Below are 26,345 nucleotides of genomic sequence, written 5' to 3'. Positions count from 1 at the left end.
TCCCCTGCCTCTCTGTAACTGCCTCCGGACGTAAATAGCTTCCATTTACAGATTACTTCACAGCCCATTGAGACATCATCCTCGCCTGTATAACAACCACAATGTGTCTGTTGCCAGGACAGATTCTATTATTGTCTTGCTTCATTAGAGACCAGAATAGAAAGGAGAAGAAAGGCTGAAGGAGGAGGAGAGAGGGGAGGAATGAAAAGAAACAGAAGCTAATTCCATTTTTAAACCCTCACCTGTGTTTCCAGTGTTTCATTCAAATCTTACAACCTGTAATCTTCTTTACACTTCTCAAAGCTCAATTGGTCAGTGTTATTTATCCATCCACCCATTTTCAGCCACTTAATCCGAGGTTGCGGTCGTGGTGGCAGCAGGTCAAGCAAAGTAGTAAAGACGTTCCTCTCCCCCGGCAATGTTTTCAAAGCTCTTCTTGGTGGATCCTGAAGCCAGATGAGATAAATAATCCCTCCAGAGTGAGTCCTCTGGGTCTTCCCCAAAGCTTCCTACCAGTTGGACGTGCCTGGAAGACCTCCAATGGAAGGTGCACAGGAGGCATCCTTAACAGATGCCCGAACCACCTCAACTGGTATTCGACTAGAAGGAGCAGCAACTTTACTCCGAGCTCCGTCCAAATGCTAGAGCTCCTTTCCCTATCTCTAAGGTTGAGCCCACCCACGACCTCATTCTTTTGGTCACTACTCAAAGCTCACACCCATAGGTGAGGGTCAGAACGAAGATCAACTGATAAATTGAGAGCTTGGCAACCAAAGTAGTCCAGATGTCCCTCACCCCAGCTACATTCTCCAACTCCCAAAGCGTTCCCAGGCCAGATGAGATATATAATCTTTCCAGCATGTTCTGGGTCTACTTCGATGCCTCCTGCCAGTCCAATGGAAGTTGCCCAGGAGGCTTCCTAACCAGATGGCTGAATCACCTCAACTGGCTGCTTTTGACGCGAATGAGCAGCAGCTCTACTCTGAGCTCCCTTCGATGTCAGAGTTCCTTCCCTCTCTAAGGCTGAGCATAGACACCCTGCAGGGGAAACTCATTCTTTCAGTCACGACCCAAAGCTCACGATCGTAGGTGAGTGTCAGAACGAAGATGGAGTGGTAAATCGAGAGCTTGGCAGCAGGTCAAGCAAAGTTCTCCAGACGTTCTTCTCCCCAGTAACGATTCCCAGCTCTTCTTGGGTGGATCCCGAGATGTTCCCATGTCAAATGAAATATATAATCTCTAAAATGAAACGAAAATTAAATCAAATGTGAAAGTGTCAAATGTCAAATCTTTTAGTGTAGCCTTTGGTCATTTCCCCGTCCTCATAGAGCAGGACCACCATGCTGACATGCTTTAAAGCTGTATCTGAGCTATGTTGAAATTCAGCTGGTGAAGACCGAACATCTCTTGCAGCTTCTGCTTCACATTAAAAGTTAACAAGTAGGAGACTTTTACTGTGAAGCCAGGAAATGGATTTTTTTTTTTTTTTTGGTGACCAAGCAGAATGTCACAACAGCATATGGTTATGTTCTGCACTTTTTGGTTCAGTGGATGAGTTTTTCATCTCTTACTGAGGTTTGTGAGAACCAGCACGCCTCCAGCTTGAAGGGTCGTGCTCGGTCACGGCTCAGCTTGGTGCGACCCCTGTCACAAAATACTAAAGTCAGAATTTAGCCACAAAAGAAAGTGGGAAAATCTGGCAGCTTTTTTTCAGAGGAGCAAAGCTTTAAAAGTTTTAAGGTTTAAAAGGGATCACTACATCAATGTAGGGACTTTTTAAGATGTACAAATCAGCACTGAAGGAGGACGGTGTCACTAACTGCTGCGTTAACACCAAGTGAACCCTCCAGGCGGTCAGGATCAAAGATGTCAGACTGAACCTTCTCTGACTGCTCACTGGGTTCATGACTTCTCTGTTTTCTATATCTGAAAAATTACAGTTCAACTGCCTTGTAACAAATATATTCTTATCTCACTCCAGTTGTTATACCGACCACCAATTTCCACTCCCTAGAGGGAAAGCTACTGGTGGTTATAAACTAAAGTGATATCCTCTTTCTGTTTTGGTTGCGCAGTGGCACCTTAAATCGAGCTTTCATTTTCTTCCGCAAAAATTTTGTTCCCAATAGCAGACAGAATTGTGCAGTGAAAGAAAAACTCATAGGGAACCAATCTAAATGCCAATGGTGTCATTATGATTATAAAGTTTCGAAACAGTTACCTCCTGCAGTCGTTCCTCCCGTCCGAACTAACCTTGAAGGGATTCTTCCTGAATGTGGTTCCAATGGAAGACATGGGGGACAAAAGTCCTGGTTCTCTATACATCCAAAAATACTTTCCAAAGTTTAACCAAACCTAATGTGGCTCCAGCAGTTTGACATAGAAAAATTAAGTAAACGCCTACCAAAGTTCCCAAACTCTCCCAAAATGTCTTCTTCGTGTGAAAGAGTGAACTAAAGAGACTTTGAAAGATACCCACTTGATTTTTCTGACTCTGATGCTGAAGATAAACTCTGGTTTAATTTTTTACACGGAAGAAGGACTGTGGATTTTGTTCCTCATCATTTCCATTGGATGAATATGAGGAATGATGGCAGTGACCGAAACTATTGCAATGTAGGTATGGGCACGTGTGAATTTAAAAAATGTGAACTTAAGGTATATACAGTCGAGTGGGGGGCACTGCATTCATGAGACTTCAACTTGCTGATTCATGACTTTTATTTTCCGATAGTCCTGATTTTACAAGTCATGATGAACACAGAAGGAAAAAAAAAACACATCAGTGCCAGTGCAGGCCGACCCGTCATGACACCGAAATTTATCATTTTTTAAAAGAGGAACCAAGACGGTGTCCAGTTTTGTTGCTTAGCAACAGTGTTCTCGCATCATAAACCAGTTGAGCACAGGGAAACTGTGTTCTCAACTTCTAATCAAAAAAATATGGAGGTAATGTAAAAACCAGTGATCCCTCGTGTCTCACCTTCAATCTCACACTCGGCTCGTTGTGCTGAGGAAATCTGTCGTTCCTCCCTCCGGTCTGGTTTCAGTATCAGGCGGACGAATCTCTGCAGCAGGAGAACCTCAGCTCTGTCTGGCCTCCAGACCACAGTAATGATTTATTAATCTTCCTGCCTCTGGAATCAGTTTAATTAGTCACTTTTTACTACTTTCTTCAACTACAGTTTGCAACCACTGAGGCAGTTAGGATGTGAATATATGAACGTCCATTTACAGTCCTGTCACCTAAAGCCTCGTTTATACAGATTTAGTGTTTCGTGAAGATTTTTTTTGTTATTTGTGCTGTAAATAACATCCTAATGGCTCATTAACTGGACTAAAGAAATTCCTAATTGACTAACAGTCTGTTGAATTCAGACTCATCTGCTCGTATCTGGGGCTTGTTAAAAACTAAACCATGTTAAATATTTATTGCGATGCTGGAGATGTGACGATAATGACTCACGACTAACAGCTCATTCCCCAAAAGCTTCACTGCCCCCAATTAAACAGCGTAATAAAATCAGGCTGTGATAATTTACCAGCTCCTAATTTATTCATAATAATCTATTAGAAGAAGAAAAATAAATAGATTTTCAAAAAGCAAATTACAGCTGAGGTTACGGAGGTTATGATTTGTATGGAAGAAGAATAGATTAGCCGAAGACTTTGTTTTTTATCGACCAAATATCTGTAAAAATGCAAACTGCACAGATGTGAGTGGGGGTGGGAGACGAGCACACTTGTGTCTCAGTGGTGGAAATGATATAGGCAGATAAAAATAGAACAGAGGACCTGCAGCTGTTGAGGGAGGGACAGTCCAGGTGTTGAGATCAACTGGTCTCCGAGGAGAAACAGCTGTGACAGTCCGCCACCCGTGTCTGTGGATGTATGTGTGTATTTGCTGATCAATTATTCAAAATCTCTGAAGATATTTATTATATTTTAATATTCATAACAGACTTCAGTACAATTACAATGAAAATGATATAATATTACTCAAGAGAATAAGTTGTACTTCTTGCTGGAGGCCTTTTGGATTCTCTCAGCACAGAGTCAGGAGCACTTTATTGACCGGTTCATACTGTGAACCAATGGCGTTCTGTCATCTGATCTCAGAACAGTGTTTTGTCTCATAAAGGATCTCATGTTGCCTGTTTGCATCCGTCTTGTAATTTACCGCCCTCTTGTGGCCACAGTCGGTTATTGTCTCTGGAAGCTAGCTTGACTACCAGCCGTTGCATCTTTAAGTTTCCATCAACTTTGTGGGTGTGGCCATACCTCACTAACGAAGGTCAGGGTTTGTCAAGCAGAGAGCAGCATCTTTTGGCCGTTTGTGCACTGAGAATAATCCTGGGATCTTTGACTGGTTGCAGAAAAACGATAAATCTCTGAATCAATATCATTTACCTTTTCCCTTGTTTTGGAAACAGGAGGGTCAGTGTCATGAAACTACTGGACTGTAGTTAAGAACACGGAGGCTAACATTATGATAGTGACTCAGTGAGGCTAGCCATAGCAGTGCTTTAAGCTAAATGCTATCAACAATGTGGAAACATTCTTACAGTAACAGTGCTAACATGCTAATGCTAAGCAGGCATATTGTTGTTTACCCATGTTCACTGTCTTTAGTTTAGCATGTTAGCATGCTAACATGAGCTGCTGAGGCTGATGGATGTTGATGTCATTTAGTTTTGCAGGTATTTGATCATAAACCAAAGTATTGCTCAAACTCCGGACATGTTTAAGGTGCTAGATGAAAAGTCAGAGGATTTCTTTTTTGTTTTCCAAGCAGCCATCTCACCACTGTGAGGAATTTATTTCCCTTTTTCCAGTCATTTCTATCTTCCATCGACATCACACTCAGTAATCGAGTGAAAACGTAATGCTGCCAGTTTTAACTCCCACTTCATACTCTGAGTCTGAATGCACAACATAATTAAAAGGCACAGTTATAAATAGCCTGGCGGTGAACCACCAGGGTAAATGATTAATTAAAGTGCAGGGGTCAGCAGAGTCTTGATGATGGTAGGAATGTAATACATGCAATTTGACGCATGAACCTTTTCTGCAGTAAACTTGTGGAATTGTTTTAAAGTTGTAAACTTTTGATGTCCATTGATCACAGGGAACGCTGGCTTTAGTCATGCGGTTGGACGCAGATCCTCAGACCGTCCTCTGGGTGGTTGTTTAGTCTGGTTGTTTGAATGGCTTTCACGCCGGCCCTGAACGCATCAGAGCAAACTGGCATTTGGACCAAACCCAACGGGTTGATTGCTATCGCAGCCTTTTTAGTTCTGCTCAGTAATCTCTGGTGGTTATACCCCTGTTGGTTCTTTTATTAATGGATGTTTTAGCCAAAACCAGGTGCCCACTCAGCTGTGAAAAGGATCCATTGATTTCTGTTTTGGCTCTGACTGCGTGTCGTGTCTCATTAGCTCCCAGAAGCAGGTAGATGAAGCTCTAATAAATTACCAGCAGCTCCAGGCTGCAGCTCTGCCATCGGCAGCGACAGGAAACTCTTCAAAACAAGCTGCTTTTCTTCTTCTTCTTTGGTATTTTATTTTCCTCTCTGTCTCTGCTTTTTGAACTAAATGGAGATACATTTTTTTTCTGATCCATCCTCCTTTTGAATTTTGCTGTAACTGATGGTAGGGTGTAATTGTGTCTTTTCTCTGTCAGTCCTTCATCTCTTTGTCAGATGATTAGTCTTGATCGGCTGTGCACAGCAGGTCGTTCAGTTTGCAACAAGACAGCTGTTTACCATGAGAGTTTTTTATTTTATTTTAATGGTAAAACTGTTCTACACAGAAGGACGATGAAATATCTGATGATTGCTAAAATAAAAACATTAATACTTCTGGGAATAGCATCCGCCTCATTGGTTCACCCAAGTTTTTTATTGTTATTGTCAGTTTTCTTGAACGTCACTGTTTTACCGGAGTTTTGTAATGAACGATGATTATTTTTAGCATCAGTGTGGAGTTTGGAAATAGACACAGGAACAACAGTGATGGGCTCTCCGGCGTGAATCATCAGCTCAAACAACGAGATGCTGAAATATAAAAATTTTGCGTCAACACCGTAACAACTTTCGGAGAGAGGTCAACTACAAGTCCCAGAGTGTTTTGAGCTGTAAGACGCATCCAGTTAGAAAGGATCGGACTCTGTTGCCATGCACAATCAGTTCACTTATGTATAACCTTTTATTCTTTGCTGTTACGCAGTGTTTCGCTCTGATTGCAGGGACGTTTTCTGAATATAACAGAGTGTGGTATTTTTTTTCTTTTTTTTTTTTCTTTCCCAGAACTGAGCAGCAGACTGCCACATCCTGCTGTGTCGGCTTCCGCACCATTTAATTTCATCACATGAAGAGTCATTTGCTTTTTGTGCCTTTTGTGCATGTGGAAAAACTCAGACATTGCTACACTGAATGAATTCCAATCTGAAGGACACACATTCAGTCGCGGGAACGAGGCCGTGTAATTTATCATTTAACGCTTTTACATTTTCCTGCGACCGGAACTAATAAATTGAAAAATGTGATCTATTAATGTTTCAGTGTTCTGTGCAGAGAGAGAACCAGACACGCTGATATTTCCTGTGGACATGCATGATGCAAGGAAGAGATGGACAAATCACCTTTTCACTTGCATCTTCAGGAGTTTGATGTTTGTGCTGCGTTCACTGCTCCTGTGGTTCTAGTCAGTTCATCACAAGACAAACACGACTTCTGCCAGTTCTGTGACAGAAACCGTTTCCCAATTCAGGGGCTGCATCCTTCGGAGGCTACATTCGAAGACCGATTACGTCATTGTGGCGCGACTAGTCCGGTTTCGAAGGCTCCTTCAAGTGCATCTGTCTTTCCCCAGGCAACAAAGGCACCAACCGGTGGATCCTTAGTTGGCCGACCTATCCCATGATTCATTGCGCACCGGTAATAAAAATAATATGGCAACAAACAACATCGTAAATATGAGTCTGCCTTTCACGGTCAATGACGGCTGCGAAGGGCCACACCTTCGTAGGCCGCGTCCTCCGAAGGCCATAGTGTCAGAACTTACGTGAGTTTTTCTAATGTTACCAACCACTCAAAGCACTTTACACTACAAGCCACATTCACCCGTTCACTCTCACACTCATACAGCGCTTTACTATCACACGCTCACACATTGATGAGGCATTGGGGGTAATTTGCGGTTCAGGATATTGCCCATGTGGACCGGCGGAGCCGGGAATCGAACCAACGACCTTCCCGATTAGTGAACAATGCAGCAAATTTTCAGGTTTGAGGGTTTCTCCCCCTCTTCTTGAGACCACTGTGTTAAACTGCCGAATCTCTTCACTGAAACGAGGCGTTTTTAATGTGTCCATGTCAACAGCTTGATGTGCGGCTTCAGCCTCTGACGCGCTGCCGAGACTTTGAATAACGGCTGCATGTAAAGGCTGGTTGTCATAGAAATGCTTTGTGAGGCAGAATTAGAAAGGGCTGCCAACAAAGACCACATGATGGACGTGATAGTGACAAAAGCCAGCATGTACCCTGATCTGTGTGTGTGTGTGTGTGTGTGTGTGTTTGCTGGTTAATTTTAGTCCTTGCAGTCAAACATGTGCATGTGTCAGTAACGGTCTCTGTTGTCCTCTTACTGTGCAGGAAGGTTAATCAGCAGCTCTAATTAATTTCAGATCAATTAAATAATGAGTCTGTAGACACAGACTCTTCTCCAGAAGTCAAATATATGTCTGCATCACAACTCCTTTCACTCTAACTGAAGTTTTGAAGACGATAAAGTGAAGATCAGTCCTTTTCCAGTTTGAGAATTTAAACTGAGAAACATTGTTTTTCTTTTCCTTTTTAAGCTCCATTATTTTCTTCTTCTTCTGTGTTTTATTTGAAGTGTTGATCCATAAGAAGATATATTTGTGGTTTTAAGAACCAAAAACCATCTCAGTGTAGTTTCATCTCCTCTCTCAGGCTTCTCTCTGGAGCTCTAGTAACAGCAGGTCGGTGAGCCAATCAGAAGAGAGGAGGCTCTGAGCCTCTCTTCTGATTGGCTGACTGTTTTCTGAGTGGTCCAATAAAAATATAGCAGATTTCAGGTAAAAACACTCAGAGAAACCAAATCCTGCAAGGTTTGGATGGTGGGTCCAGGTGACTGCTTTGTTGTGACATCACAAAGTTCCAGAAGTCCTGACGGCTGGTTTTAAGGCTCAGTTTCTGAATACAGGCTGTGTGCATTTCTCTGTGGACTGAGGCTTTGATACTTTCACAGTATTAATACAGAACCTAGACCTGATCTATAATCACACTGCACATGGACAGAGATCTTTATATTATACCGGACCTTTAACTTATTCACTAAATGAGCTTGTTCTGTTCACTTAGCACCTCCTGCTGTGTCTCTGCGTATACAACATTAAAGCAGAAATCTACTTCTCCAGCTTCACACAGTCTGTTTGAGTCTGAAACCCAGAATGAGATTTTTGTTGTTGTTGTTTTGAATGCAGGATGTGTTATTTCTGTTATTGGCTGATTCTGCCAATGTGTAATCTGCTGTACAAACGTCTTTGTGCGCTGTACAGAGAGTTTGATGAGCGGTGGACAGACTGCATCGTGCGTTATCTCAGCACAGTTAATTAGATTTGAGTGTAATTAACCAGAGACACAAGCAGGAATGCAAAGTAACAGCGTTGCAGCGGTTGTTTTTATCACACCACGAAAAACTGCTCACTGATGCTGCACAAACACACAAACTGATTTTGGAAATACTTTAATCCTTATCAGGTATCGAGAGACTTCAGTCATTCCAACCATTTTAAGGCACGTTTTAAACATAAGAAAACACACAGAGAGAAAATAGGAAGCTGATGCACACAACTGATTTGAACTGATTCTTCTTTCGATGGAGCAGCAGTGCACAGCTGCATAATTACATTTCTTCAAGTCCAAAATATCACAAACAAAGAAGTGGGCTGTGAAGTTAAAGTTTACTGGAGCATCAATTAGTTTAGTTTTTTTTTTTTTGTTGGATAATTTCTGATTAGAGGAATCAGACCTGTTTTTAGGTTTGAAAACTCTCTGAAAACTGAAACAAGAACAAAAGGAAATTAAAGTTCTCAAAACAAAATTAAAATGATACAAAATGAAAATAAGCAAAGAAATGTCAAAACAGAAAGTGGCAAGTCAGAGAGATGTTTTAATCAAAGCATCATCACTTCATTTTCACAGCTGAAACCACTTGAATGGACAGAATCATTTCTATACAAATACTGTTTACTGTTTCCCTCTCGACATAAGCTTCACTGTGAGTGTGTGAGTGTGTGAGCGCACCTGTCATGGACACCTGCTGTTATGGACATGCTCAGAGAATTAAAAGAAAAAGAAAACAAATCACTTCTAATAATCATCTGCTTACAGTGATCAATTTAACCCAGTCAGACTTCACTATAAGCAGTTTCCAGTGTATTTATATTATTTATTATTAAAGTATAAACACGTCCTGACCTTCACCATCACTTAAACACTGAAGTGTTTCTACATTAGGAAACACAAAGTGAGTAAACAATGAAATCATATTTAAAAGTTCCTCCGTCAATCAGAATTTCTGACGTGTGACGATAGTTTGACCCCCGTCAGTCTGATAATTCATTCATGCTCCTCGCTCACAGTGCGGAGTTAATAAGGAGCCGGCGATCAACGGGCCTCATCAGCGACGGCGGCAGAATGAATAAACGTGTCTGTCAGAGGCTCGGCAGTCTGCGCACGGATCCACACGACCACGTCTCTGATAAACTCTGTCGACCGGATAGAAAAACCCCTGTCAACTCATCCATGAGCAAATATCCATCTCTCAGTAATTAGTGCAGCCGGATGTCAGACCTGACAGGAAGCGGTGACATGAGATGACAGCAACAGTATTATTTTATTGAATAATCAAATTCTTTATTTAATAACTGCTTTAATTCTTCGCTCTCAGGTGGTAAACTTCGAAGATTATATCCCAAACTACTTTTTGTGTTTCATAAGAAAATCTTATTCAGATAATTGTGTCAAAACATGTAATTTTATTTTTAAAAAAAAGAAGAAGACACTGGTATGACTCGATGTCCTCGCGCCCACTGTTACCGCTGGGCTGGGTGAACCGAACAGGACCGGGAGAGCAGGGACCGGACTCACGGATGATGAATCCTAAAGACCTTTGTGATCCTCTTGTTTTTCCTAAAGCGCCACCGTGAGGCCGACACTTGTGATTGCACAGCTATGCAACGAAATTTGGTGCATTTCCTTGGTGGCACAAACGATCAGGATAAAAATAAAAGATGAGACAAAATAAATAGTATTAACATGAATTATAAAAACAGCAGAGGCCATGTTTTTTTTATTGGAGTACAGTGAATCTGTATTTATTATAATTTTTTGGTAAATATTTAAAACCAGAGAACAAGTAAAATGATCCTATAAACTGGCAGATTTCCTGTTTGTACCAGACACGTCCTGAAGGCCGAACTTGAGTCAACAAAGACTTGTAGGATTGTTGTTTTCTCCTCCCTTACACCCTGAAATACAATTTCAAACAACTCCAAAGATTCGGATCAGAAACTACAAACAGAAACAGAAAGGAGGCTGCAGTTGATAAGTCAGTACGAGTCAGTTTACCAAGCGGGTGAAGGACCAGACAAGGTCGGCTTCTTTTTCAACAGTTCTTTCAGCCGAGGGTCTGTTGGTAAGAACAAGCCGCGAGCTGCCGACAGATCTGACAGATCTGATCAGTCTGATCAGTCCAGGACGGGTATCTGAGAGGTTCAGGGATGAATCTGCAGAATACTCTGTCTTCGAAGTTCAGCTCCGAGCATTTCAACACTGTTAGAGCTCTTTGTTGTAGAGATACAGCAAAGAGCTCTGTTTTTAAATCAATAATAGTGGTTCAGCTGTAATGTCACAACAAAGCTGGTTGTTGCTACCAAGAAACACTGAATTAAGGTCTGAAATTACAGAAAATTCTTTAGATGACTGTATTTGAACATGTAGATATGATCCTTGAAAATGCTGGATATCAAACTTAAATACTTTTTTGGTACAGACTGAAATTGCCTGTAGAGCCAGTTATCAAATCTCGTCAGATATGAATCTGTGAGAATCTCGTAGCCCCTAATTTTACAGAATTTGACCAGTTTTAGAGTCGAATTAATTAAAAGTCTTCTACATCTGCATGTGACAACCTTCAAAGCTGGGCAGTTAACTTTAAAAAGACATTTAGAACGTCTCACCGACTTACTCTTTGGCACGTCGGTTAATTCAGTTTATACTTTCCCCAATGCGTGCATTCACGAACTGTCTCTTAAAAAGAATACTACCTCGTGTTCAGTCACGTCCTTCCACTCCAACTGACGTCCAACAGGCCCCGTTCTCTCAAAGCAAAGCTGGAGATGTGGACGACACAAGTGCAAACACTGAGCATCAACCCGAGCAGCAAAATTTTGGCTTTAGAGAAGATGACACCAAACAAAAAGAAGTCGAATGTAAACACAGCAGAAAAACGACTTCGGTGACCAACGCGACCGATTCTGTTTTGTAACTTGGAACACACTCACAACGCTGAATCTAATTGTTCGTTAACCGTAATCGAGGTAAATGAACAAGAAGTTTTGCTAGAAAAAAATGTGTGTATCATATTACGAGCTGAGAGAAGAGATGATGTCATTGATGATGCGTTCACAGGTGTTAAAAGTGCTGCGGGTGGAGCAGGTGTAGAAGCACAGGGTCTGATTTTGAGTTCAGAACTTGCTCCTCAGCGACAGCACTGGGTTACACCCTCAGTGTGACTAAAGGAAGTTTGGATCAGTGTAAATGAGACACCGAGGGCTGATTTTTAACTGATTCTCTGGGGTTCCATTTTGAAACAGGCTCAAATTAAACGGCTTATCTTTTCCTCTCTCTTATCACCTCTGAATTTTCCACTTGTCTCTTTGACTTGAGGCCAGTTTCCATCATCGGAGCTGTTTAATCTCCCATTTGTGAAATGAGGTGCCGTTTTCTGCCCAATAAGCAAACGTCGTTCAATTTCCACCCGGCTTTCATCTCCTCTTTTGAGTCTCGCTGACATCGAGTTTAACGGACGACTCATTGGATGATCTCCCGCTCGGTGTGAAGCTCTCAGACAGAACAGCCTTAGCGAAACTGCAGCGATGACAGGCGAGATGGGTTTTTATAAGACTCAGGGACACTTCACTTTCCACCAATTTCCTTTCTCGTCTTTTGTATTGATAATCCATAGACTGACAAACCAAGTCAAGGACACATGAGCGGAAAGGATTATGTACGTTTAGTTATAACTCTGTTTTCAAATCCTACGTATATCTGCTGGCAGCTGTGGCTCAGGTGGTTGAGTGCATCAGTCGTTGTGCTGTGAAGTGTCCTCAAACTAGAAACTGAACCCCAGAAAGCTTCCTAGATTTAAGTTGTTTTGGCCACAGGAGAAAAATTCACCCAAACATACTGTGGATTTACCTCGTGTCAAGGTGTTTGTCGGTTACTGGGGCCAGAAATACCTAAATTAGTGCAAAAGAGGTTTGTCCAGGGTAGAAGAAGAAGCAGAAACTAACACTGCTTAGTTTGAAAGCACACTGCTACTGCCAGCTCCATCTTTTTCTACAGAGTTTACCTTGGATAATGGCCTTCAGCGGGCCACTCGATTGTTGGATTTCTTTTCATTATAAATTAATTTCTGATTAAATTTTGACAAGAAAAGTCTCATCATGCAGCTACTAAAATGTTTAAAAATACATAATATTTTATTTTTTCATGTCTGTGTTATATTCAGATTCAGCCTAGACATTGAAACTATAGTGAAAGTATCTATCTGTGCTGTTTTGTCAAGATGTCTGAAGTTCAGGGGTCATTTAACATAATTCCAGCAACATTTTCTCTGGTTTGATCAAAACTTGAGTTTGATTTTAACTGTGTATTTCAAAAATGGGAGTCCATGTGCATGTCATGTGACCCCGAGGTAAGATCCTTCCTGCCATAAAGACACAGTAGAGAAGGTTTTCCTCTTCTCTTCAGTGCAGTGCGGGTGTTGTTGGAGCAGCATCTAGTGGACATTAGAGGGACTGCAGACAAACACGATGCAGCTTTCAGGACACAACCCTGGTTGAAGTTGTTCTCTCCTCCGTAATTGGTCGAGAGGCTCTTCCTGGTGAAGTGGTTGAACCTCTTACCTGAGACCCTCCCTCCTGATTGGCTAATCACTGTCATCTGTTACCACCTCAGCTGCTGTTTGGTTAATCACTACACCGTCCGCTTCTTCAGAGGAGTCCTCTCCTGCTGTGTCTCCACTTCACCTTTTGAATTTATTGATTTTGGATATTTCTGATTGGCTGCCTAATGAAATCTTTTTTTTTTCCCTTTTTAAATTTTTTTTTTCCTCTCAGCTGGACAACGTGGACGAGCAGGCGGCTCAGATCCGCAGAGAGCTGGACGGCAGGTTACAACTGGCCGAGAAGATCGCCAGGGTGAGAAACTCACTCACAAAACACACATATTTTATTTTACTGCTCTTATTTTACTATTTATTACAGATAGGCGTTTGATTTGTGTGTTCACGTCCCTGAAAACAGAAATATCCGTCCTTCCAACTCATTGTTTAAACCCCCAGAGAGTTACCACCAACTTTGACCCTCTTTTAGCTCCTAGTGTTGGTGTTACAGCACATTTACCGTCTGGTTCAGTCTCTGTTTTGACAAACCACCACCTGCTCAGCTGCAAACAGCAGTCAGACAGTTGTTGATGAGCTGGTGCAGAAAGTGGAACATCTAGAAGCTCAAGAGACAGGAGTTGGTGGAGACCAAACCAGAGCTAAAAAGGAAGACTGAATATGGGACTTACCTTCATTAGCTGGACGAAAAACACAACTTGAGATCATCATGTTGCTCTCTGTCTGCTGGATGTTTGGCTGATTTCTAGTGTTAGCTGCTGCCCCCAAGTTACCAAAAAAAAAGAATTTCCCTTGTATTTTTACTTTATATTTGAATAAAATCCAATAAATCCAAATTGCAATCAATTAATTTTCTCGAGCCTCGAGAGTGAAAACAGATGCACATCCATCTTGTTGAATGTGAACTCACAACCTTGTTAATTACTCCCACTGAAGTTTCTTCTCTCCTATGAAGAAAAGTACAATATTCACAGTCAAATCAGGTTCAGAGGAATCAACGAGATCACTGATTAAAATCCTGCTCAGTTGTCACAGGAAGTGTTTTTATTGGGAGACAGTTTCATGGTGGTATAACAAAGCGAACAAATTATCTCCTAATTAGCTGTTAGCTGCTGATTTTAATTGTTGTTGTTGTTTTTATAGTTTCAAGGCCAAAAAAAATGAAGCTAATTGTTTAATGACGTGCATGTTGATGTGAAACCTTTGTGTTGACGCTTAACTCAATCTGTGTCCCGCAGGAGAGGAGATACCCAAAGTTTGTCTCCGCTGACATGGAGGCTCTGTACGTGGAGGAGCTGCGTTCGTCCGTCAACCTGCTGATGGCGAACCTGGAGAGTCTGCCCGTGTCCAAAGGAGGTCCGGACTTCAAGCAGAAGCTCAAACGCTCCTCTATGAACAACTCCTTCCTGGACATGGGAGACGAGGGAGACATCCTGTCCAAGTCTGACGTCGTGCTGTCCTTCACTTTGGAGGTATGGCTGTCTTTGTGAGGACATTTTGTCCAGACCTCACTTTCTGATGCACATTGGTCAGAATGATGGTGAGGTAGGGGATGCATTATGTGTGTCCTCACAAAGATAGAGGTACAAACAAAGTGTGTGTGTTTCTCAATAACCTATCAATTCCAGTAATTTATCGCAAAATAACACAAAAATATAATATATCACTGCAGTTTTAATGAAATCAGCAGCGAAATAATTGAGCCGTCGTCCCATAGACAGCCGATGGAGATCCTGATGGGGTTGAAGATTTCCACTTGTTAAACCTTGCAGCTTAAATCCATAAACACGTAATGGGGTTTTATGTGTTTGGTTCCTGCTTTCTCTGGTAAACAGGCTTGATCTGCATTTACTGCTCATCCACCGCTGTCAGCTTGAACTTCTAAAGTGCTTTATTCAAACAGACTGCAGTGGTGGAGGTGGAGCAGTTAAATAACTGATCATCGTTTGATATGACTGAATTCCGTCACGTCCTCTGGTGTTTTCAGATCGTGATCGTGGAGGTCCAGGGTCTGAAGTCTGTCGCTCCAAACCGGATCGTTTACTGCACCATGGAGGTGGAGGGAGGAGAGAAGCTGCAGACGGACCAAGCTGAAGCCGCCCGGCCACAGTGAGTTCTTCTTCTTCCAGTGTTTCGGTTTGATCTCAGAGAGGAGTTTAACTCATCTTCACGTATCGACCTCCAGACCAGTTGTGGTGTCACAAAATCATCTCAAATGAGATTTTCAGTGAGCACAGAGATTTTCTGCAGATGAATGTGAAAACGTCCTTCACTGTCAAACTCATTCCTTAACTGTACATTCACCGTTCTGCACAGTGAAGGTCAAACAGCCGCATGTTGTAACAAAAAGCCCAACACATGTTTGAGTGGAGTGGTGCTTAAAAGAAAGATGCAGTACTGTTGAGCATTTTAACTCCTCTATGTGACTGTCATTTATAACATTTCTTAAGGTTCCTCTGGAGAGTTTGGACCTAAATTTGATATATGTTGGAAAACGTAAGAAAGGTTTCCTGATTCAAATCAATAAATATCTGATGCTAAGATTTTCTGGCAACTTTCAATACTCTGCACTTTAGGTTTTACAGATCTGGTTTAAACTGGTTGAGTAAATGGTGGCATCTTGTTTCCACCTCGTAAGGAAATAATTAGTAATGTCAAATGGTCAGTCGGTCAAACCACCGCTTTGGTCCAGACTGAAATATCTTGCATTCAGGATTTCCAGAGGATGAACTCTACTGACTTAGGTGATGCTGACTGTTGTAATTGTGACAACTTTGATGATCCAACTTCTCACCTTGCTGCATCATCCGGTTGAAAACTTATTTTGAGATGGTTTTACAGTTTTCAGTGTCTTGCTGTAGATACTAGCCGGGTTTCCATCGCAGTTTTGTGCAAAGCAGAAACAATTCTTTTTTCCAACAATACACAATTGCAAAAGGTCTGTGTTTCCATTGAGTGATGTAATGTGAATAAAGCTGGTTTTCTCCTCACGCTATATCCTTCCAAATAAATGTGACGATGGAATTTTCCGGAGTCTGCCTCGTCTTGAATACCAAAAAAAAAGCATTTCCGTTTCAATTTTGCGAAATATTGCTTTGTTGGATAGTCTGAAAAACCACCTCATGTGAGCGTATATATCCACGTGTTTTAATGTCTTGTTTTTAAGTTCGCAATTTCAATTTACCGTTAAGCAGGTAAATTGCTTAATATGACGATGTTTTACAGCACAGCTACAAGACGAAGTCCTCATTGTTGTTATTAGATATTTAAAGATGTGCATTCACGTCATGGACCCTTCCATCAGGACAACTTCAAACAAAGAATTGGCCCAGTTCAAGCCAGGGCGGTTACCATCTCAGAACCGACATTTTCTCAGCTGCTGTGTGAGACCAGCCCATAGAGACAAATCTAAAGAGCAGGAGTCATTAAGTAGAAGCAGGTGGGATCCTAACAAAGGTTACTGTTGATGGATAGTGTAACACGGAGCTCTGGGGTGTGTTTGTGCAGAGGAAACACAAACTGTTTTTCAGAGCTAATGTTCACTACACAGGAAGCTTCAGTCTGTTCTTGACGCCTAATTGGATTAACGTCTGAGCTCTTGATGATGAAGTGAACACACAGGACTCGGTGAAATGCCTCCGTAACACAGTTCCCCGACACTGAACCACTGCAGAGCCACAGCTTTGAAATGCAAACAGAAGAAGACTAAGCTCTACATTTTATGTAGCAGAGGAAGAGTTTGACCCTTAGCTTCCACAAACCCGCCCCGAGCCATGCTTCTCATCCTGCAGTCAAGGCTGGTGCAGCCAGAGGAGGAGGCTGTTATGTAACAGTGATGGGAGCCGGTCTTTCCTCAACACACAAAACATAAACACACATTCTGGTTTTTTGGAGGGAGCTCAAAGCCGTCCTTATATTTCAGTTCTCAGTCCCAGTCAGACCTCTGATGCCTTTCACTGCTTTAAAGAGTAGAGAGACTTTGTAGAGAGACTGAAGCTCCTGCAAGGTTTGGATGGTGGCTCCAGGTGGGCGGGGTTTTGGGGTGTGGCTTAGAGCGGTGACTCCTTTGTTGTGACGTCACAAACTTACAGAACCTAGACCTGCTTTACAATCAAAAAGACATAGAAATGTGAAAGTGAAAAGGCACAAATTATATATCTTCTTATGGCTCAACAATTAAAACACAATAGTTCAATGGGAAAATATGGGACCTTTAAATCAAACGTTTTACACATTGGAAGTAAATAAAACGGAAGTAGCTAAAATATCGGAACGTGTTTTTCCTGAATCGCCTCTGAATTATAAAATTATTCCACTAATTCTGACTGGTTCTCCTCCATCTCGCTCCTGTTCAGCAGAAAGCTTTCATTCCCACCTGTTAACTGTGTGCTCTTCTTTGCCGTGGCGTCGCAGCCTTGTCACTCTGCGCTCAAAGTTCTCGGTGACAGTTGTTGGTGGTTGGATGCCTGACGGACGGCGGGGGTCTGCGCCGTAATGATGCTGCCCTTTCACACGCTCCGGCTGCTGGTGGAGAGGCTTTTTTTTCTTTTTCCTCTGAAGGGCCCCTGTCTTCCAGAATCAGAGCCAATTAGTAAAGCTCACCATCACCTGATGACCTCGCTGGTCAACAGGGATCCTGTGAGCCGTGAACTGGCTTTACTGTAGCTCCTGTAACCTTCACCGTAATTAGCCTGCAGAGCACTTTCACATCCCTCATCTTCAATAACACACCCGTGCTCTTAATGACATCGTAGTTAACTGTAATTACACGGACAACATGATTAGCTGTGATTACACCGGCGTCCAATTGCTCTGATGACTCCTGCGGTTGTAGCGTAACAGCGCCTTAATCACTGAGGACCTTTTCATTAGTAATACCCTTAATTATTGTGGAATGTCAAGCATCTGTGATCCACTTTACAGACCTCACCACTGTTTCTGCAAGTTTACTACAAATGATGTACAGTCCGGACGATTGATCAGTTCCTTTAGATTCCTCTCAGGTTGGCTTTAGTTGTTTCTGTTCAGGATTGATTTATATTTTCCAGGTAAATGAAGTTTGGTAATTGTCTTGGTTGTGTATCACCAGCTTCAGGGTTTAACACATAAACTAACGCATCTTCCTCTAGAAAGATGGAGTCCTCCTCTTCCTCTCTGGCGTAAACCAAAAGTCACTCTCCCGCCACCAACTAGTCCAGAATACAAGCTGGCTCGAGGCTGAAATCTAAAGGTGCCCTCGGCTTTAGAATGACAAGCCGGGAGAGATAAAGCAGAATCAGTGTGATGTCGTCTTTTTTATTATCCTCTTATTGCTTTCTTTTCTTACTGCATCTACTCTCTCTAATTGTTTTTACTTATATTGAAGTATATATTACATCTTCCCTCTTTAACTTTACCTCCTGTCTGACCTGCTGTTGTCTGGCTGTGCCAAGCGCCAACCTCTGGGGCTGAAACATGAAGCCAACGTTGAAGTGCTAAAAACTGCAGTTCCTCTAACGACCACTAGAGTCTGGCTCCAACAGTGAGTCAGTCCCCATAGACTCCCATGTTAAAATGTCCAACTTTACAGCAGAAATAAACATGTTTACAGTCTGGTACAAAAAAGTGTTTTGGTTTAATTAAGTAATTCATGACAACTGTTTATATAACTCACCTGTTTACAATTGATCATGGATCAATATTATGTATAATTGAGGGCGGGGCTTTGACTGACTGTGGGTGAGTGTGTGCTTGTCACAAATCGTATTTCACTGACGTCTAGGCTCCACCCTCGGCCCTCCTCTTTGACCATTTTTGGATTAGCTGGGCATTGGAGGCGGAGTCGGATAGTGCCAAGATGATGACGGTGGAGCAGCTCACTCTGAGCTTCAAAACCGCTCTTCAGAAACCTGAGGGCCATATTTATTTACAGTCTGTTGGTCTTACTGTCCGGCTTTCTGTGATTATATTGCTGTTGTGGTGTCTCCTGAGCCTCTCACCTGTTTTTACTTTTGCTCTGTTGTCAAGTTTTTAGTCAAAGGTGCACTATGCATTCCTGCATGACGTCACTTCTGTTGACGTTCGAAGTAAATACCAAACAAAACAGAGCAAGCCCCACCCCACCCCCCATGTTTACATCAGACTGGAAGCCCTTCTGCCGGCGGAGTTCTCCCCACCTTTGAATCGATTTCCCAATATAAATGCAGGTCTTCGTTCGCTCCTTCTCCATTTCTCTCCTCCTCGCCATATATTCATCCGAGCGTCTTTTCTTTGGTCGTGTCCGTGCTTCGACCATTTCCCCAAATATATCGTTGAGTTGTTAAACCTAGTTCACGGCGCGTTTTGGGGCACAGCCTGTGCCCCTAGTGTTTGTTTGCCGTTTGTGACGCCTGTGCTGTCTCCAGAGACCGTGCTTTTTCACAGTGTATTCAGGGGTCGGGCAGCTAGCGGATCAAGGGGAGATGCCTATGATTTGAGACAAAAATAAAATCGCGCTGAAACCATGCAGGAATGCAAAGTGCACCTTTAATATTATTAATGAACACAATTAACAGCTGAGATTTCACCATGAAATTGTCTGGTTTTGTTATTTTTATTATTCAATGTCTCACAATAAAACCATCATCATGTTATCACTCACGTTAAAACACTGATCTCAGGTCAGTTAAAACATGAGCTGTTTGTATCAGTGTCTCCTCAGGCTTTTGTATCTGATGTCTGATTACTTTAAAAATACTGTGTGTGTGTGTGTGTGTGTGTGTGTGTGTGTGTGTGTGTGTGTGTGTGTGTGTGAAGCAAACACACCTTTCAGCACAATGTTGCCTTGGAAACTGGGCAAACTGAATATGGAGCTCGACTTTGCTTCTCGCCCTCAACAAGTGAAGGGGTCACCCCTTGTCATCTGTGTGCACCACACACATATACACACTCACAGACGCACACTCTTGCACACGTAAACTGACAGTTTTGACATAAAGGCGTGTAATCACAGGAGCGCGGCTCTCGGTGCGTATAATGGCCGTGTCCCCATCATCCTGAACAGAGGGCTCACTCCGCACCATTAGACTTTCTGTGAGATGAACAATAAGTGATTCTTGATAACAGCTGCCACTGATGGGACTGTTTATCGCCTCTGGATCTGTGACTAAGACCTGATGTGATGTTATTATAGGAAACAGCAAAATGAGCAGGGTGACCTCTTGTTGCTGTGATCTTTGCAGCAACTGCGATTAAAAATGAAAACGCCTGTTTCTAGATGTGCATTATATTCTTTTCTTTGCAGTAGCTACACTTGGGGCTCTGTTTGTGCTTTTGAAAACAGAAACAGACTCTGTTTCTCATGAGGCTTTAGGGAACAAACTGTATCCTCATAAAGCTTGAGCGCATCTCACGAGCTCATCTCTCCCTGTGAGATTTAAAATCTGCAAAATATCACCTGAGATTCAGTCGAGCTCGACAGATGCTGTTTGTGCTGGAACAATCAACAAACACCATCTCTAGCAAAAAAAAAACTTATTAAAGCCTAAAACTGTGTGTAGCTGGCTTGTATAGATACTAAATGAAGCAGGATTCTATTTTTATTCATAAATGGATTTTGTGATTGATATTCTGACACCCTCCATGTTTTATACCTTATACAACAGTTAGTTCTGACCAAGTAATTTGATTGGACAAGAGGCGTGTGTGGACTTTTAACTACATGTATCACTCCGTTTCACAGGAAGTCTGTTAACCGTTAATTAGCGTTACATTAACGGTCGTTACCTGTCTTGGATTGTAACAAACTTTGCACAACGAAGATAAATAAGTTTCCAGAAATATCATTTGAATTAAATTATGTATGGTAGTCAGAAGTGGATGGATACTTCAGCGCATGCTCGCGTGCTCTGAGGAATGTAAGTTACGTTATCCTTTTTAATGTACATACGTCACTGTTGGCTGCTAACTGTGGCAGTTTACATCAAGTTTATAGATAAACGGTCGCAACGGTTTAGCATGTTTCGTTCAGTTGTTTGCTAGCTTGTAGCTAAAGTTTAAAGGTTTGTGATTCAAATCTGGCGGAGCAAATTGGTTAAATGTGAGTTGGTTCATTGCTGAGAGTTAATAATAAATGTGAAGCCGGGTTCAATACAACAAATGGAAGTCAAACTGTATGTTAGCCAAACACCGGCTGAATACTTGCTAACGGCTAACGGCACTTTTTACTTTGCTAGCATCTTTGCTAGCGTCACTTCAAACCCAATATTGCGTTGCTCAGGTAAAACAGACCATAATATGACGTGACATGTTTTACTGTTGTAGCGGTAGCTCACAGTGGGTGTGATTAACCTCGTTAAAGATTTTACTTCCTGTAACTAGTAAGGGAGTAAACTGGTAATACCCAGCAACAGTAAATAATCTACTAATTCAACATTGAATCGCACATTTAACTGCACGTTCAGTCTAGACTTTTCTGTAGGGAAATTTGTAGGCTATTATTGTGTTATTAATGTTCAAGCAGCAATGGTTAATATAATTCATAAAGAGGTTATATATTAATAATGATGATAATAAGAAGATTTTACTTATGGAATTCCTGCGATCAAGCAGGATTGCAGCAATCAGGATAAGCAAGATTTTATAAAGTCGAGTATAGACTGCTCTTATTTCTGCAAATAGGAACATATTGGTGTATGGTGTGATTCCTGTCATCATATGAGCTCGATCATCACTGAAAATGATCTTTAAAAAAGAGTGGGAACCCTGAATGTTAGAAATTGACTTGCTGACCAAATACTACAGAATATGTTCATATCTTATTGTGTGGACCAGTTAACGAATCTCAGCTAACCTTGGCTTCAAAAATGCGACGTTTCTATAAGCTGCTTCACAGTAAAAGCCTCATACTGGTTTTTAAGGTTAAGCAACAGCGGCAGGAAATGTTGGGTCAGATCTTGGCACAGCCCAGCTGCTGCAGGTGAAACTGGGCCAAGTGAAAAAATCCTAATTGTGAGTCTGTTTGTTTTTCCTTCAGGTGGGGGACTCAGGGAGACTTCACCACGACTCACCCTCTGCCCTCGGTCAAAGTAAAGCTGTTCACAGAGAGCACAGGGGTCCTGGCTCTGGAGGACAAGGAGCTGGGCCGGGTGAGTCCACCTGCACTGCACTTTATTTATCAGTTTGATCACCTCACTTTGTTTGATCTCTGTTGAGCTAAAGAGAAAATGAACTCAACTGTCTCCCTGGAAAATGAACTAATTAGCCTTTGAACTACTGAATTGACAGGGTCATATTTTTAAAGCCAGACAAACATCATCGTGGACCTCCATGTTTCCTGGTATCAGAAGCCGACTGGTGACAGTCAGATCTCATCACTTTCACATCCTGTTGATTCTGACGGCAGCAAATCAGTCAGCATCAGTATCAACACCACAGCATGTGAGGGGGGAGGAGGGGATGGGTTGGTTTTAAATTTTAAAAGAATGTGTCCTTTTAGAGACGTCTTGGATTATGTTAGTGTGTAAAAGACATTTTTACCATGAATTCTGCCTTTTCATATGAAATTAAGTTTTCAGATGACCCAGGCATCCAGAGTCTGGTTCAGAGCTTTAACTGGTAACCAGATTTTGTGACTCTCTCCCAGTTCCTGTGAATCATCATGCGTCTCTATTATGTGACCACAGACAACAGAAACGTTTTACTTTGTGTGACCCCTGCTGAAAATAGATACTGTGCTAATTGCAACATGAAAGACAGTAAATTCACACTTCAGATGTGGATTTATTTCAAAGGCTGTTCACAGTAAAATGCTGTTAACAGATCACAGAACAGTCGACTCTCCCTGGCTGTTTTTATTGGCATGCAATGCTAAGTCAAAGGCAACAGGACTCACTTTATATTCATGAGCACATTTCACCCTCATCCAGAAGCTTCTTCACTGTCTGGTACAAAGTCCCAAATCCCAACAAGGTGTTAGTTAGTCTCATGCTAGTTCCTGACTCCCCCCGCTCTGTCTGTGGCGCTCAGCAACTGAAGATAGAAATCTTTAATCACAGCTCACAAATATATAGTTTGATTATTTTGGGTTCATTAATTTCCTACAGCAGCTGGTCACTGTGGATTTTAGCAAATATTAGTCATCAGGAGGAACTCGTTAGTGTTGGGGACTTTTTTCAGCGGCCGATTAATTAACAAATAAACAACTCTCATGACATCTTTATATGACTTCACTCGCTGTGGGATAAAGAAACTGCAATTCCAGTCAGTCAATACACAAACGCAATAAAAGCCTGCCAGTGGAGAACCTTTAATGTTAACCATCAGGAAATGTTGTGTTTCTATCTCAGATACAGCTGAAGGTGATCGGCACACAGTAAAATAAGACTGAAGGTAGTTGTACTTCCAGATGCACCATCATCTGGATGATTGAGAATCTTTACAGACAAATTACAGCAGTTCATGAAATATAAAATCAGCTTCAACTGTCACTAAAGTTTTAGACACTTTAATCACTGACAGACTCTGATTGGACAGTCTGGAAGTCTGTCTGGGAGCTGTAGGTTCAGGTGTCCTTCATGATGCTTGAACCTGATTGAGGTGCAGACACAGTGAAGAAAATGAGCTGCGGTTGCTGGTTAATTGACTCTTGCAGGGATCAGAGCTGCTGTTCACTTTTGTTTTTGATTTCATGAATGCGCATGTGAAGGTGACAGTGCACCAGAACCAGCTGATCACTGGTTTGAGCATGTGAGTGGAGGGAGAACCTCACTACTTCACCTTGTGAATCCTTTTTTAATCTAAGGTAACATGAGTTCAGGCGGTGCTGTGCAGTGACTGGTTATGGCTTAGGGAGTGGAACTAATAGCAGCCACACTAAATTTTATATTGAGAAACAAACTGTATATAATATGAATCTGCCACGTCCACTTAAACCCACTCTGATGCTGATGAAGCAGATGTGATCGGTGCACGCCTGCAACTAAAACGCTTTGAAGATGGTGTAAAGATTTGTCTGGAGGATCTGCAGCAGAGACACACAGTGGACTGGTGTTGTGCCCCGTCTGAGGGTGAGGGAGACACGGCATGAGAAGCCCCACAGAGACATAGGGGAGATCATTTTAATAACTGATATGTTTTATATAGAATTGTTCTGAAAAGATGGAGCTAAGATGGAGCTACTGTCACCAACTACAGGGCAAGACAGAAGACTGATAATGATTTAGTTGATGTTATTGGTTGGTTTCATGAGCATGTCACTGTGTGTCCCGCCCCCCTCTGCTCCTCAGGTGGTCCTGAACCCAACCACCAACGGACCAAAGCAGGCCGAGTTCCACCGGATGGTCGTCCCCAAGAGCAGCCAGGACACTGAGCTGAAGATCAAGCTGGCGGTCCGCATGGACAAACCCCCCAACATGAAGCACAGCGGGTGAGTGTGCTGCTGCCTCTCCGGTTTTGAAAGGCTATACTTTAGCCACAGAGCTCATGTGTTATACATGGTGTCAAAAACAGCTTCCATATCTTCAAAAACATTTTTTTGTGCCTGAGTTGAAGGTGGCAGTCAAAAGTAATATTTGGTTCGGAGCTGAAGGAAAGAGGCAAACTGATTATCTATGAAAGATGTGGAAGTGGAAGTGAAGTTATAGACAGGAAAGGCAGGGAGAGAGAGGAGGGGTGTGACATGCAGCACGTCCTTGGTCGTAATCGGATATGAGACTTTGCAGTTATATTAACCACTCACCCCCAGAACACCTGCAGGTTTTGAACCAGCTTCCACATCTGAGTCAGTTTTCATTCATGTGTCAAATAGAGAAGTAAAACCTAACATATCAGTTTCCTCCCAAAATTATTAACAAAAACCTTGAGAATGCCGAAAATGATAATACCATATGCAGGATGTTTTATTCCAGTGTGTGTTAAATTCTGCACCGAGCAGTTGTAATCAGACACAGACAGGTTCGCAGTAGAAAAGAGGTTGTTTATGTGGTTAGGGTCAGAATCAGTGGTTGAGAACGAAGGAGGCAGCAGGACAGGTAACAGGACCAGGACCCCGCACACGCACACACACACACACACACACACACACACACACAGAGAGAGAGAGAGAAAAAAAAACAGACAAACAAGAAACACAAGGGAAGAAAGAGGAAATGCAGGAACACTGACAGTATCTGTTTAAAGCATGAGCAGGTGGACAGCTCCACCTACTGGTCAAATACAGGAAGTAGAAACAGTCTGAGGATGTGGTCACCTGATCATGAGACGATAACAGCTCGTTGTTTGATCCGAACACATGTTCATGTCAAACGGATCCTGACACGCAGACGTGATGGTGTTTATTTACACTATAAAATCCCTGAACTCACACTTAGGATTAACTGTAGTACAGTTAATACAAATGATGTTCTTTAGAAATTCACTCGTGATGTTTTGACATTTAAAATGAACATTATTTAAAATCAACACTGAAAAGTTTGTTTCTTGAAGATTCATAGATTTTAAAGTTATATTGGTTTTTTCATAGTTTTAGAAAATTTAAAATTATCTCCTGGTTTTTGCTAAAGACCAAACATGTCCATCATCCATCAAGAGATTTCCCTCAGTTTCCCGTCACGTTTCAGCCTCAAACTTCAAAAATACTTTGTTATAGAAAGAGTCAGTCTGCAATTAAACTGTTTAACATCTGATTTTTTTTATTCTTGTGTTGTTCCTCCTTAGTTTTGCTTGTGTATTGCATTTGCAATTCTTGAATTAGACGGATTAAAATTAAAGTTAAATTTACTTTTGAAAGATTTAAATTTTATTCAATAAAAATTCATTAATCTTTCAGATTTAAGCAAAACTCCATAAACATGTTAAACTAGCTGAGGATGTTTGTGTGTGGTTAAGTTCTCGTTTTCAGCCAGAAGGTGGCAGTAAAATCATAATCCTTCATTTGATTTAACACCACAGCAGTGTGTGTTTCTCCGTTGTTCTTTTGAATATTTCAACACTTGAACCCACACACACACACACACACACACACACACACACACACACACACACACACGAACACAGTTTAAAGCTGCAGTCACAGAAACATTTGATGCTCAGATATTAAGAGACGCTCCAGAACTGTTTTACTGTTTTAATCCTCATAAAATGACAGATTTTATAATTAAAGTTTTTCTCCATTGT

At 41.8% G+C, this 26,345-nt stretch overlaps 1 protein-coding gene across 5 annotated transcripts in view; it reads left to right on the top strand.

Annotated features, from left to right (window-relative positions):
* The window catches only part of cadps2 (Ca++-dependent secretion activator 2), a 179,678-nt gene that overhangs the window by 63,173 nt on the left and 90,160 nt on the right, over nucleotides 1-26,345 (top strand). For all 5 annotated transcript variants that reach the window (XM_087177619.1, XM_023419961.2, XM_087177620.1 and 2 more), the window contains exons 4-8: nucleotides 13,432-13,512; nucleotides 14,453-14,686; nucleotides 15,202-15,323; nucleotides 22,207-22,318; nucleotides 24,458-24,597. In XM_087177619.1, the coding sequence (XP_087033745.1) occupies nucleotides 13,432-13,512; nucleotides 14,453-14,686; nucleotides 15,202-15,323; nucleotides 22,207-22,318; nucleotides 24,458-24,597 (689 nt within the window). The remainder of the gene's footprint in view (nucleotides 1-13,431; nucleotides 13,513-14,452; nucleotides 14,687-15,201; nucleotides 15,324-22,206; nucleotides 22,319-24,457; nucleotides 24,598-26,345) is intronic.

The sequence above is a fragment of the Seriola lalandi genome, unplaced genomic scaffold, assembly GCF_002814215.2.
Source record: "Seriola lalandi dorsalis isolate HSWRI2012SDOR001 ecotype SW California unplaced genomic scaffold, Sedor1 jcf7180002054614, whole genome shotgun sequence".
Taxonomy (NCBI): domain Eukaryota; kingdom Metazoa; phylum Chordata; class Actinopteri; order Carangiformes; family Carangidae; genus Seriola; species Seriola lalandi.
The sequence above is the reverse complement of the archived record's forward strand: the minus strand, read 5'-3'. Positions and strand labels throughout refer to the sequence as shown.